The following is a 13426-nucleotide window of genomic DNA, read 5'->3' as shown; positions in this document are numbered from 1 at the left end:
ACCCTGCGTTTTCCCTTATTCTTATCCCAGGTTTGGTGGTGTACTCCCCCCTCGAAGTGCTTTTGGAATTTATATGCTTTGGGACTCCTAGTTTTTAACAGCAACAGCCGCAAAATACAAAATACACAAAAAAGTGGTGCTAGTTAAAACAAAATGGCGATGTAATAAAATCAATAAAAAAAGTTATTCCATTATGTCAAAAAGTATATCCCAGAAGGACCATGACAGGCTCAATTTGAGTGAGTGTGGATGTGTGCATGGGGGCCTTTGATGAACTGGCCCTCCATCCAGGGATGATTCCTGCTTTGTGTACATTTACTGTTATTTTAGTCACAAGCTTCCAACAATCCTGAAGTGAATAAGTGGGTTAGGTTAAAACATTGATGGATGGATTATTTTATTCTTTCTTTCTTCTCTGTTCAATTTTTAGTATAATATTTCTCCTTCAAAATGACCCTTCTTCGATAAGGAATTGCAAAGTACATTTTTGGCATTGCACTATGATGTAGTGTATAATAGCCATGGGGTATTAATAATTCTACTTGAAGTGCAGGGTTCACTGGCTTTGTCACCACATCTGAATAAAGATCAGCATGACTTCAGATCAGAAGTAAAGGAAAAGCAAGGGTTAAAAAAACAGGGCAAAGCAGGGAGGTCCACATAAACAACCAAATCCTGTGTTGTTATGATGTCTGAGTATCCCGCCAGGGATCCCCTTGGGCAAGTAGCTTTTTCTCATGGTACACTGATAAAATATTCAATATTTAGTACCATTCTGTCCAGATCAGACTTGACTGAACTTTGTACAACATATCGTTGTACATTTTAAATGATTAAAACTTGTTCCAGGGATATAACCCAGAAGCTCAGCAGTGGCATGCAACAATCAGGAATGGGCAGCATGTGTGGAATGAGTAATCATTTTGCGGCCGCACTCCTTCTATCACACTCTCATTTTTCAAACACTGGGATCTACTGATAGGGTCGAAATGTAAATGAGTTTCCAGATAGAGTCAGAAATCAGACTCCTCTCCTCAGAGAGAATTGTTATACATTATATGACATTTTTGCACTTTTCTTTTCCGTTCAGCCCTCTCGGCCAACGAGCAATTTAGTTGCTTTAACATTTTTTATTCTTTTCTGTACATTAGAGTGCACTCTTTCCAACATGGCAGGATTTATGCTTTCTCATAATCTCTTTTGTGGGCTCAGATATTCTGAGGCAAAGGCAAAACCTATTTTGGCACCTGCCTATATATCACTAAGCCTGGCAGCTCCCTCTAGTAATATGCAATCAGTGTGTGAAGTAAATCTAAGAAAATAGAATACCTGCTTTGATTTCAATGCACACATCTTGGGAAGGCATGGAAAATTCACCAGCTCCTGCTGAATTGACCGCAGAAACTCTGAATGCATAGGTTTGGCCACTTTCCAGGTTTGATACCTGTTAAAACATAGATATTATAACCCCGGAGTTCACCATAGAGGGAAAGTGCAATAATTTAAATTCTTAGAAATTGTCAGCTGGTTTTTACCATCTTTTAATCAGAATCCAAAGTAGATACAGTGTTTTAGGTGAAGATACCATGTCCATAAAGTATTCACCCCATTGGAAGTTGCGACACTTTCTTAACATATAACATTGAATCACAGTGGAAATCATTTAGATTTTTTTGACGCTGATCAAAAGAAAAATACCCTTCAATGTTAAAGTGAAAGCCAATCTCTACAAAGCAGTCTAAATTAATTACAAATATAAAGCACAAAATAATTGATTGCACAGTACTCACCCCCTTGAAATCAATATTTAATAGATGCACCTTTGGCCACCATGAAGCCTTCTTTCTGTGTGCACAGGTTCTACAAGCTTTGTACATCTGGGGCCTCATGTATAACGGCGTGCGTAGAATTCACACTATAACATGGCGTAAGCACAAAAGCGGAAATGTTTGTACGCACAAAAAAATCCAGATGCATAAATCTGTGCGAACGCCAACTTCCACGTTCTTCTGCTACATAAATCCCGGTCAGTGTGAAAAGTAACAAACGTGACGCGCCTGCTGTCCCGCCCCAACTCCTACCAGAATTACGCCTCTTTGAATATGCAAATCAATATAAATAGCCCTTAAGATCAGCCTTCTGTGAAAAGACAATGGCAGAAGCACAAGGGAAAACAGAAGAATTTCAGCAAATACCTAAATGGAGGCAAGGAAAAACTTACTATTTGTTGGTTTAAACAGTGGTATAAACAACAAAAGGAAGTTGATCAAGTGACATAGCATGTCGGAGAAACTTGAAAGCTCAAGTTCACAAAGTCGCACAGTGCTCGAAATAAAAAAAAAAAGTTGTCACATATGAAAGTCGCCGTGAAAAGGCGAGTCGTAGCCCACCGTCTGAGTGTCATATGAAAGCTTATTAGGGTATAGAGAAAAAAAAAGGCACGCAGTGGGGAAAAAGCATGAAATGTCCACTTTAATCTCGAAATTTCCACTTTAATCACGTAGTTTATTTTGTCATTAAAGTAGAACATCATAAACTTCATCTTAAAATCGTTTAATTTACTAGTTTCTCAAATCCCATCGTAACTAAAGTATTACGTTACATGTTTTGTTTTGTATTTGATCTTCTACGTGCTCCATGTGTGTGAATCACTATGTGCTTCTTAAACCGGCCTTCTTTTCCTCCGATAGGACGCAGAATCCAGTACATTCGTGATATTACAGCTCTCTGAATAATTAAAATACTGAGATGTATACTTGATATCATTTTCATGATGATAGGAGTTAAAGCATGTTATTAAACATGGGAACACGGTGGCGTAGTGATTGTTCCTGCCTCACGCAAGATGCTTGCTGCATTACCTTCGATGAAATACTTTATTGCAGCAGTACTGTCTCTTTCAAATGTACTAACCACCAATTCCTGTCCTTCTTTTTCTTTCTCCAAATACCCAATCGCCACACAATCAGCTCTGTAATAGACGTTAAGCCATCTGTAAGCTTAGAATGCCGATTCTTCAAAACTTTTAAGGAACTTTGAAATATCTTTTTAGTACATGCTTAATTATTCTATCCATCTATCCTTCCAGTGTCGTGCCAGCACCAGCAAGAATACAGCGCGAGGCAGGAACAATCTGTGAATGGAGCGCCAGCTCCTCACTAGCACTGCGACACCGTGTCCTCACATGTTTAATTATTAACAATATAGATCATTTAAATGAAGTTAAAGTTTTATCTGTATAATGTAATAAACACATTTTGTGGCATTTCATCTTAAAAATGATATTGTCATCATATGTAAATATGTGCTTTATAAAGTGGCTCAGGTTGTGCAATATTATAACTGTAGTGCAAGTTTACAGTGAGGTAATTGTACTTATAAGTACAAACAGTTCTACAAGGAGCACTTGATGGACTGATTGAGTGCATTTATAGTTATTGGGATGAAACTGTTTCTGAACTGCGAGGTCTGTACGGGAAAGGCTCTGAAGCGTTTACCGTATGAGAGCAGTTCAATAGACAGCATGGCTGAGGCAGCGTGTGCTTGATGCTGTATACCGATAATTCCATTTCCGATCAGCTGCTGTAGATCTGTGACTCCCCACTCAGATATAGAGATATAAATACTCCGAGTGGTGCAGTGAGTAATATGGAAAAGTATGATCCGCTGTGGCAACCCCTAACGAGAGCACCTGAAATAAGAAAAAGAAGGTGCAGTGAGAGTAACAATGCTAAAGCAGCTATGGTATTTGGAATACTTTGGCTATTCCTTGGACCATTATATTGTTACAGGTTAATTACAATCAGATGCCTTCAACTAATAAACAAAATACAGTTAGTTTCAGTGTATATGATAAAGCCGCGTCAGGGATGCAGATCTAAAAAAGAAAGGGTAACCACACAGAAACAGTAGCACTGCTTTGACGCTGGGTGCCGCGAGTTTGCAAAACCGAGCGGAGAACTTGTGTATGCCAGGGTTGGAGCTACCGTGAAAATATGTATGGCTTTATGCCAAGTTTAGGTTTTATACATCGCGATTTGAGCGTGGAAACATTCATACGCAACATTTTTGTGTGTATGCACCGTTTATACATGAGGCCCCTGGACACTGTCATTTGTCCCCATTCTACTTTGCAAAACTGCTGAAGCTTTGTCAGGTGGCATGAGAATCGTGAGTGAACAGCCATCTTCAAGTCCAGCCGCAAATTCTCGATTGGATTGAGATTAGGACTCTGAGTTGGCCACTCCAAGCCATTAACATTGTTCTTTGTAAACCATTCCTTTGTATCTTTGGCTTTATGCTCGAGGGTGCTGTCTTGCTGGTGCAAATGTGTGGACGCTTGGTGGCACTATTGATCACCTTTTCCCTAACTGACAAACACACTGGACACAAGTTAAAAGCACTGAGAAATAATTTAATTTCTTCTTTTCTCTGAGATAGCCACATTAAACACCAATAAACTCACAATACTTAAACACAATACTCTCCTCTACCTCCCAGCAAGCTCTGTCACACTCCCTCCCAACTCCGGCACTCTGCTGGGTTCCCATCAGTCCTTTAAATAGTCTTTGACCCGGAAGTGCTTCTGTCCTTCTGACCAAGTGACTGGCTGCACTTCCGGGTCTTAATAAAGAACAGGCATTTTCTTCAGCCTGGAAGTACTTTGGGGCTTCCGTCCTCATGACTACCTTGTACTTCCGGACTACAATGAAAGAATATGTCCCCAGGTCCTTTGACAGCTCCTCCTGGCGGCACCCACGGCGCCCAGCAGGGCTGTGTGTTCAAACTCCATGTCACATAGTACCCAGTGGGAATCCGGGGTACCACTGCACTCCAGGGAAGCTGCCATGTAATATTTTGGGGGAAGCAGTGTCAGCAAATAACTGCCTTCCCCTGTCCTTCTATTCCAGGGGCATCCCGGCCAGGTTGAGTTGCCGGCCGGCCATCACACTGGATAAGATATCTTCTCCCAAGTCGCATATTCCTTGCAGACTGCAGCAGCTTTTCCTTCAGAATTTCTCAGTGTTTTGCCGCTTTCATTTTACCCTCTACCCTAACATCCCTTATGGTGCCTTCTGCAGATGGAGCATCTCCACAGCATGTTGCTGCCACCACTATGCTTCACAGTGGCAATGTTGTGTCTTTGATAATGTGTAGTGTTCAAACATGGCAATTAGTCTGATGGTCAAGAAGTTCAAAGGTGGCCTGATCAGACCATTGAAGTCAGATGGAAGATGGATCAGAGTCTTCCATGTGCCTTCTGGCAAACTGTAGCCAAGATGTTGGATGTTTTTTAATTCTTTTCTCTTTGCCACTCTCCCACTCCTATAAACATGTGACTGTTGACTCCTTCAGAGTTCTCATATGTCTGTTGGTGCCTCCCTCAGTATTCTTCTTCTTGCACAATCACTTAGTTGTTGTGGCAGGTTTACGGCTGTGCCATACTATTTCCATTTTTTAATGACTAATATTAACTGGACTCCAATGGATATGGATATTTTCTTGTCTCTGTCCCTTGACTTGTGATTTTCGATTACCTTTTCACAGAGTTCCTTGGAGTGTTCTTTTGTGCACATTGTGTAAGTTAGGCCATCATACTGACTCCACAGAAGTTGGACCTTCCTGATGAGGTGCATTTATACTACAATGAAAACCCCCTTGACTACAGTCAGGTAATCTCCACTTAACTAATTATGTGACTTTCAAAAGCAATTGGCTGCTCCAGTGATGATTCAGGAATGTCATATTAAAGGGGCGAATACCAATTATCAAAGATCCTGTGGGTATCTGTTGGCTTACTCGTGTGCATTTCTGCACCTGAAGAAAACCCAGGAAATAAATGGGGGCCCAATGCCAGTCACCAACTCTTCATTTTTTTTTCCTCCCACATTCTTTTACAACATAGACAGAAAACGTACATAACAGGCTGGTATATTAATTAATTCTATATGAGAAATGCTTTTGAAAATACTTTAAACAAACCTTCAGCCATGTTTTTTGTGTTTGCTCAGTCGTTACTGCCGTCCACACCTCAGATCCTGCTTTACGTGCTTCAATTAAGTAGCCAGTGACTGGACTCTGGCCAGTATAGATAGGTGGCTCCCAGAGAAGCACCAATGAATTTTCTCGAACCTCTCGACATACCACATCATATGGTGGGCCTAGACAAATGTAGAACATCAGATATTCAATTTGGGAAGCTGGAGTACAACATAGAACCAATTTTATCACCAGGAAACATGCAATCACCCTATTCACACTTAACCAAGATTCTACAAAGATCTTATGGATCTTTAGCATTTATTTTGGTTAGCTAGCAGAGGTGAATGTATTCTCTTCTCTTACCAGGTTGTGGCATTGTCCATTCCCTGCACAGAAATGGATTGCTGGGCTTTGATGGGGCTCCAACACCTGCAGCATTCATAGCCATGGCTCTAAACTGATAGAAGTGACCTTCCTGAAGATTTTTTACCTGTTGCAGAAATAAATGATATTTTATTTACATTTTTAAAATCTCTCCTTCTGGTTTAGTAAGTCTAATTAAATTCAGGTAGGGCATAGGTATCATTTTCCACAATCTTGTAGATAAATCCCTTTGTTATCAGAATAATACATATTCCAACCAACTTAATTAATATTGGATGCAAGGCCAGAAAGATCTCTAGATGGGGCAGCAGTCCACTGTAAACGCAATAACTGTACTTTATTGTTAGGACACCAGTGGCAAGGAATTCATGCACACAATTTATATTACACTTACAAAAACACCTATTTTCAAAAATTTTGCTTCCTAAAAATGTTGGCTGATTATGATAGACTGCTTCATGCTGAACACAGACATAATTTCAGATTGCCTGTATCGCATATTAATTTGGAGTAACAAAATTAACTTGTGTTGAATTTAGCATGTTTAATTGCTTAATGATATGAACATACTGAGTTTGCTGCTGATTTTTCTTAGCACTCAGCATTTGATTTTTCTTGTTTCAGTTGGCCAGCACTGATGGATTCTACTTGCCCTAACATTGCCTTTCCATCACTGCAATGTCTTTGTGAAACCTTTCACCATGTTTGTCACTAATGTCACCAAAATTAACAGGGAAGAAGTCCGAGTGTGAATGCAGAAATTTCTTCTTTAACAACATGTGGTACTTCCTGGTTTTGTATGCTTGAAGTGTGGTGTCAACCGCCTCTGTAGTTGACAAGAAAATGCTTAACAACATCACTGAATGCATTTAATGTGATTTCTATTAGCAGATCTTCAAAAAGCTTGCCATTGATGATGTCTTTGTGGAACAATAAAAGTGCTTTCCTTAATCTTGGCATTACTTAACTGTGGAAACGTCTATCTCAAATATTGAAATCCTTCACCTTCCTTGTTCATTGCTTCCCAAACTTTTGTATTAGTCCAAGATTTATATAGTGAGGAAACAAAAATATCTTTGTTGGGTCAACATGTGGCTTATATGCCACACTTTTCTGCCCTGAAACCAAATGCTTGTGGAGCAGCCAGTTCTTTTTAATGTACTGAGACTCTTTAGCACAGCTGTACCATTGACAAATGAAACAGCAGTACTTGGGATATCAGACATGCATTCCTAGTAGCAGTTCCACTACTTGTAGATCGCCACAAATGTTCCAGTTTTAGTTGTAAATTGTAAAAGATAAGGCAAGACACCGATGAAGATTTGGGGTACCAGCCAGTGATCCTTGTATAACTGAACAATGTTCACAAGAAGAAAATATTTGACCCGAGTCTATGTAACAGACTGACTTCTTCTTGTAACGATAGTCATTATATCTCTTTTACCCCGGAAGGAGAGTTTGGAGAGGAAGTGGGCATGTCTTTGTAATGGGCTAGAATTCAGTATTCTAAAGAAAATGACATTTCGGTGTGTTGCTTAGTGTAATGAGCTATAAACCAGTGTTTTAAAGGAAAGGCAGAATTTCTGGAAAATTCTGCTACCGGTTATTGCTGATGGCTATCTACAGGACACAAATAGTTACCTGTCTTGCTAAAGAGTCACCTGCTTTGAATAGTCAGACTGCTTTGATTTAGTGTCTTATCTACACACAATGTGTAGATACAGAACTGTTTGCTTCCTTGGAAAATTAACGAGTTCTGGGGACATTGGTTTCTAATCAAGTACTCAAAGTAAATGTGTTTACACTATTTGTTATACAGAGTAAATTGGCTTGCACCATTGTTTTCTCTGATTACCATGTTCATCTATGCAGAAATTGAAGCATATATATATTTCTGGGAAAAGGAGAATAAAAGAAGAAGAGAACAGAGAAGTATGGTCTGAGACTTGGGACTGCTGTCTGTTTCTTTTATGCTTTACACCATATTGCTGTGGCTACACCCTGTAGCAACAGTGACTTGTACCTGGCCCAGGTTCCCCTAGAGCGTGAGGCCAGTAACATCTTCAAGTGTCTTCGACTTTCACATCCTCTGGTCTGCTGATAGAAGAGGAGAATGTGAGTGACAGCTCCCTCTCATGTCCCGAGGTGGTATTACAGTCGACACACAAGTCCTTAGATCGCCCCCTACACACTCATGTATGACAAAAGGTATTCTTATACTATGAGAGGAAATCACAAAAAAAGATAAATAAAATAGTAAATAATAGCAATACTGTGGTAGGTTGGTGCCTTGCCCGGGGTTTGTTTCCTGCCTTGCGCCCTGTGTTGGCTGGGATTGGCTCCAGCAGACCCTGTGACCCTGCAGATAGGATATAGCAGGTTGGATAATGGATGGATGGATGGATAATAGCAATAGCAATATTTACAAGTGATTTTTGTGATCAGTACGATAAAATTCATAAGATACACCAAAAATGTTCAGCAAGCAAAATCTTTTTTGTTCAATGTTATCAAAGGAAAAAAGGTTCAATTTTTTTTACAAACCAACAAATGAAACAAAAAATTAGAAACTCAATGTTTGGCTGTATAGTTTTCATCAGGTGTCACTACAACTCCATATTAAACAACTGTTTGCACCTTGGGAAGGTAATGGGCGTCCATCCAATCTCCATGCCCACTTATTCCATGTTTAGGACCTTTAGAGAGGAGTCTATGTTCTGTACTACAAAAATTGTTTTTTATTGATTGAACATCTATATAGAAATGACAATAGGTAAACAAAAACATTTTTCCATTTAATGATTTGATAATTTGTCAAAAACCTGTAATGGAAAATAAAAAAAAACACATGGGCTGGTGACATAAAATTAACACCCCTGAATAGTTTATTTAAGAAATGACCTCACATTTTCTTCCTCATTCTAGCTAATTATATATTTGCATAATGTTGTACATTGACTTAATTGGTAACATATTATGATATTTCAGCACCATAAGTATACAACTGCTGCATCTTACAACAAGAGTTTCATTTTCCAGTTTCTTATTTTACCCAGAGGATGCATAAACTGATTTATAGCATTCAGCGACAGTAATCGCACATTCGGTTTAAAAAAAAAAATGTAGCTGATGGTTTGCTCTTGACAATGCCGATGCCAGAAATTATTTCTAACTTCAATTTTTGCCTAATGCTTCCAACAGAGATAGAAAATGAAAAGGAGAGTAATGACTCTGGCTAGCCGAATGAAGGATGCTTTGTCAATGTCAATCTTATCTGAGCAGAAACATGATGGATGGCTGCAAATACAACTTATCAATGCATCTTTTGCTGTAAAATATCTTATTAGGGCTGGAGGAAGAAGACATAATTATTCAGAAGAGAATGCAACTCTGTCTTCTAACCACATTGCTGCCATGTCAATATTTTTCAAAACTGTTTATGAATAATAAATTATCTGAGAATGTCTTTTCAGAATTGATGCCCATTGGAAAAAATCCATTCGCTCATTCATTTTTTTGAATTATTACTGAGAGCAGGAGCCTAGCCTGGCGGTATTTGATGTTAAGGCAGGGATCAGCTCTGTGCCAGTGCACATTTACAACAACCCCACTTGTTCACTTATATCAGGTCAATTTAAAGTAATCACTTAGCATAATATGCACATTTTAGGATGTGCTCACATGCAGATAGGGAGAACATTAAAACACCACACAGATATTGCCAGGACTAGGATTGGAGTTCAGGGCTCTGTGAAGCAACAGGAGTGCCAATTTGCTACCATGCCACCCATCACGGAAATGTTCCCTTCATAAAACTTGAGGAAGGACTTTACAAGTGTGGGCTACTTTAAAGTACGTCGTAGTCTTATGGGGCCCAACGTGATTCATCCATCCATCCATCCATTTTCGAACCCGCTGAATCCGAACACAGGGTCACGGGGGTCTGCTGGGGCCAATCCCAGCCAACACAGGGCACATGGCAGGAACCAATCCTGGGCAGGGTGCCAACCCACCGCAGGACACACACAAACATCCCCACACACCAAGCACACACTAGGGCCAATTTAGAATTGCTAATCCACCGAACCTGCATGTCTTTGGACTGTGGGAGGAAACCGGAGCGCCCGGAGGAAACCCACACAGACACGGGGAGAACATGCAAACAACGTGATTCATCAAATGACAATACACATCTGGGGACAACTCATTAAAAACTTTGAAGTGAAGGGCAGCGAAATATGCAGCTGGAAAGCCTACTCCTACAGGATTTCTTTGTAAAACACCTGGCCCCAATTCCTCCAGTCTGTGCAATTTTTAATCATGAGGGGCCTCATGCATAACGCCGTGTGTAAAATTCGCACTATAACATGACGTACGCACAAAAGCCGAAATGTGCTTACACACAGAAAAATCCAGATGTAGGAATCTGTGCGTTCGCCAACTTCCGCATTCTTCCGCTACATAAATTCCGGTCAGCGTGAAAAGTAATGCTCATGCACGCGCCTGATGACCCGCCCCAACTCCTCCCAGAATTACGCCTCTTTGAATATGCAAATCAATATAAAAAGCCCTTAAGCTCAGCGTTCTGTGAAAAGATAATGGGAAAAGCAAGAGGGAAAATGGAAGAATTTCAGCGAATACCAAATGGAGGCAAAGAAAAACATACTATTTGTTGGTTTAAACAGTTATGTAAGCAACAAAAGGAAGTTGATCGAGTGACATAGCGTGTCGGAGAAACTCGAAAGCTCAAGTTCACAAAGTCGCACAGTGCCCGAAATAAAAAAGAAGCTGTCACATATCAAAGTCGTTGTGAAAAGGCAACTCGTAGCCCACCGTCTGAATGTCATATGAAAGCTTATTAGGGTACAGTGAAAAAAAAAAAGGCACACAGTGGGGAAAAAAAAGCACGAAATGTCAACTTTAATCTCGAAATTTCCACTTTAATCACGTAGTTTATTTTGTCATTAAAGTAGAACATCATAAACTTCATCTTAAAATCGTTTAATTTACTAGTTTCTCAAATCCCATCGTAACTAAAGTAGCACGTTAAATGCTTTGTTGTGAATTTGATCTTATATGTGCTCTATGTGCCTGAAGCACTACGTACTCTTCCTCCGATAGGACACAGAATCCATTACATTCGTAATATTACAGCTCTCTGAATAATTAAAATACTGAGATGCATACGTGATATCATTTTCACGATGATATGAGTTAACATGGTGATTGTTCATGTCCTACGCAAGATGCTTGCTGAGCTATGCGTGACCTTCGATGAAATGCTTTATTACAGAAGTACTGTCTCTTTCAAATGTACAAACCCCCAATTCCTGTCCTTACTTTTCTTTCGCTAAATACCCAATCGCCACACAATCGGCTCTGTAATAGATGTTAAGCCATCTGTAAGCTTAGAACGCCAATTCTTCTTCGAAATATCTTCATAATGTTTAATTATTCTATCCACCTATCCTTCCAGTGTCGCGCCAGCCACAGCATGAATACAGCGCGAGGCAGGAAGAATCGGTGAACGAAGCTCAAGTTTTTCGCTAGCGCTGTGGCACCGTGTAGTTAAAGTTAAAGTTTTATCTGTATAATATAATAAATATATTTTGCTGCATTTCATCTTTAAAATGATATCGTCATCATATGTAAATACACGCTTTATAAAGTGGCTCAGGTTGTGCAATATTATAACTGTATTATAAGTACAATTACCTAACTGTAACTTGCAAGTACAAACAGTTCTACAAGGAGTACTTGATGGACTGATTGAGTGCATATATAGTTCTTGGGATGAAACTGTTTGTGAACTGCGAGGTCCGAAAAGGAAAGGCTCTGAAGCGTTTGTCGGATGAGAGCAGTTCAAATAGTGAATGGCTGAGGCAGTGTGTGCTTGATGCTGTATACTGATAATTCTCTTTCTGATCGCTGTAGATCTGTGATTCACACTCAGATACAGTGATATAAATACTCCGAGTGGTGCAGTGAGGGTAATATAAAAAAAGATGATCCGCTGTGGCAACCCCTAACAGGAGCAGCTGACAGAAGAAGAAAAATAAGAAGAAGAAGAAGAAGATGCAGTGAGAGTAACAACGCTAAAGCAGTTATGGTATTTAGAATAGTTTAACCATTCTGTGGACCATTATATTGTTACAGGTTAATTACAATCAGATGCATTAAACTAATAAACAATATGTGGTTAATTTCAGTTTATTTATAAAGCCACGTCAGGAAAAGAAAGGATAATCACACAGGAACAGTAGCACTGCTTTGACGCTGGGTGCCGCCAGTCTGCAAAACCGAGCGGAGAACTTGCGTACGACAGGGTAAGAGGTACCGTGGAAATGTGCGTGGCTTTATGCCAAGTTTAGGTTTTATACATCACGATTTGAATGTGGAAATGTTCTTACGCAACATTTCTGTGCGTACGCACCGTTTATAAATGAGGCCCCAGGGTTTCAGGGTTAGAGCAAAAAAAAAAAAAACTGAACAAAAGACTGGATGCTGAGGGAAAATGAAAAGCTAAAATTGCTGTTATCCAGGAGCTCTGTATTGCAATGTAAGAAGCTTAAAGAAAAATTTGTACATTGTAATGCGCATGGTGACAGAGGAGACATACATACACACACAGTCCACTGCAGCGACTTGGCCCCACGCATTAGAGAATTGCTTCTGTTTGCCATGATATTTTTCTGTCATTTTGACCATTGCATTACTATATGGCATAATAACAGCAAATAGAGTTTACATAAGCATTGTAGTCTAGGTGTATACTACATGTTTAAGCTTTGTGGCTATTCTGGCATGGCATGTTTGTATTTCCAGTTTGAAAGTAATGTGAAATTTCCTTAGTTATTCGTTTAGATGTCAGTCAGAAGGTGGATGCTCTGCTGCCTCGTCTGTACTTTACCAGTGCTGCTAGGCCAGATTAGTTGATTATGTTGGTTTGAATACTGAAATCTGCATCTCCTGTGGCTCTTCATTATCAGTTCTTTTAACAGCAGTCTTCTTCTTGGGGTGTGACACACCATTTACTTTGAATGCATATTTTGCAGTTCAT

General features: G+C 39.7%; 1 protein-coding gene across 2 annotated transcripts in view; it reads right to left on the bottom strand.

The window, feature by feature from the left end:
- The window catches only part of myom3 (myomesin 3), a 293178-nt gene that overhangs the window by 84073 nt on the left and 195679 nt on the right, over positions 1–13426 (bottom strand). For both annotated transcript variants that reach the window (XM_051919078.1, XM_028819087.2), the window contains 3 exons: positions 6346–6472; positions 5983–6161; positions 1330–1444 (listed from right to left, as the gene is read on the bottom strand). In XM_051919078.1, coding sequence (XP_051775038.1) covers positions 1330–1444; positions 5983–6161; positions 6346–6472 — 421 coding nt within the window. The remainder of the gene's footprint in view (positions 1–1329; positions 1445–5982; positions 6162–6345; positions 6473–13426) is intronic.

The sequence above is a fragment of the Erpetoichthys calabaricus genome, chromosome 14 (genome assembly GCF_900747795.2).
Source record: "Erpetoichthys calabaricus chromosome 14, fErpCal1.3, whole genome shotgun sequence".
In the NCBI taxonomy this organism is placed as follows: Eukaryota; Metazoa; Chordata; class Cladistia; order Polypteriformes; family Polypteridae; genus Erpetoichthys; species Erpetoichthys calabaricus.
Note: the sequence above shows the minus strand (reverse complement) of the source record. Positions and strands in the feature narration are given on the sequence as shown.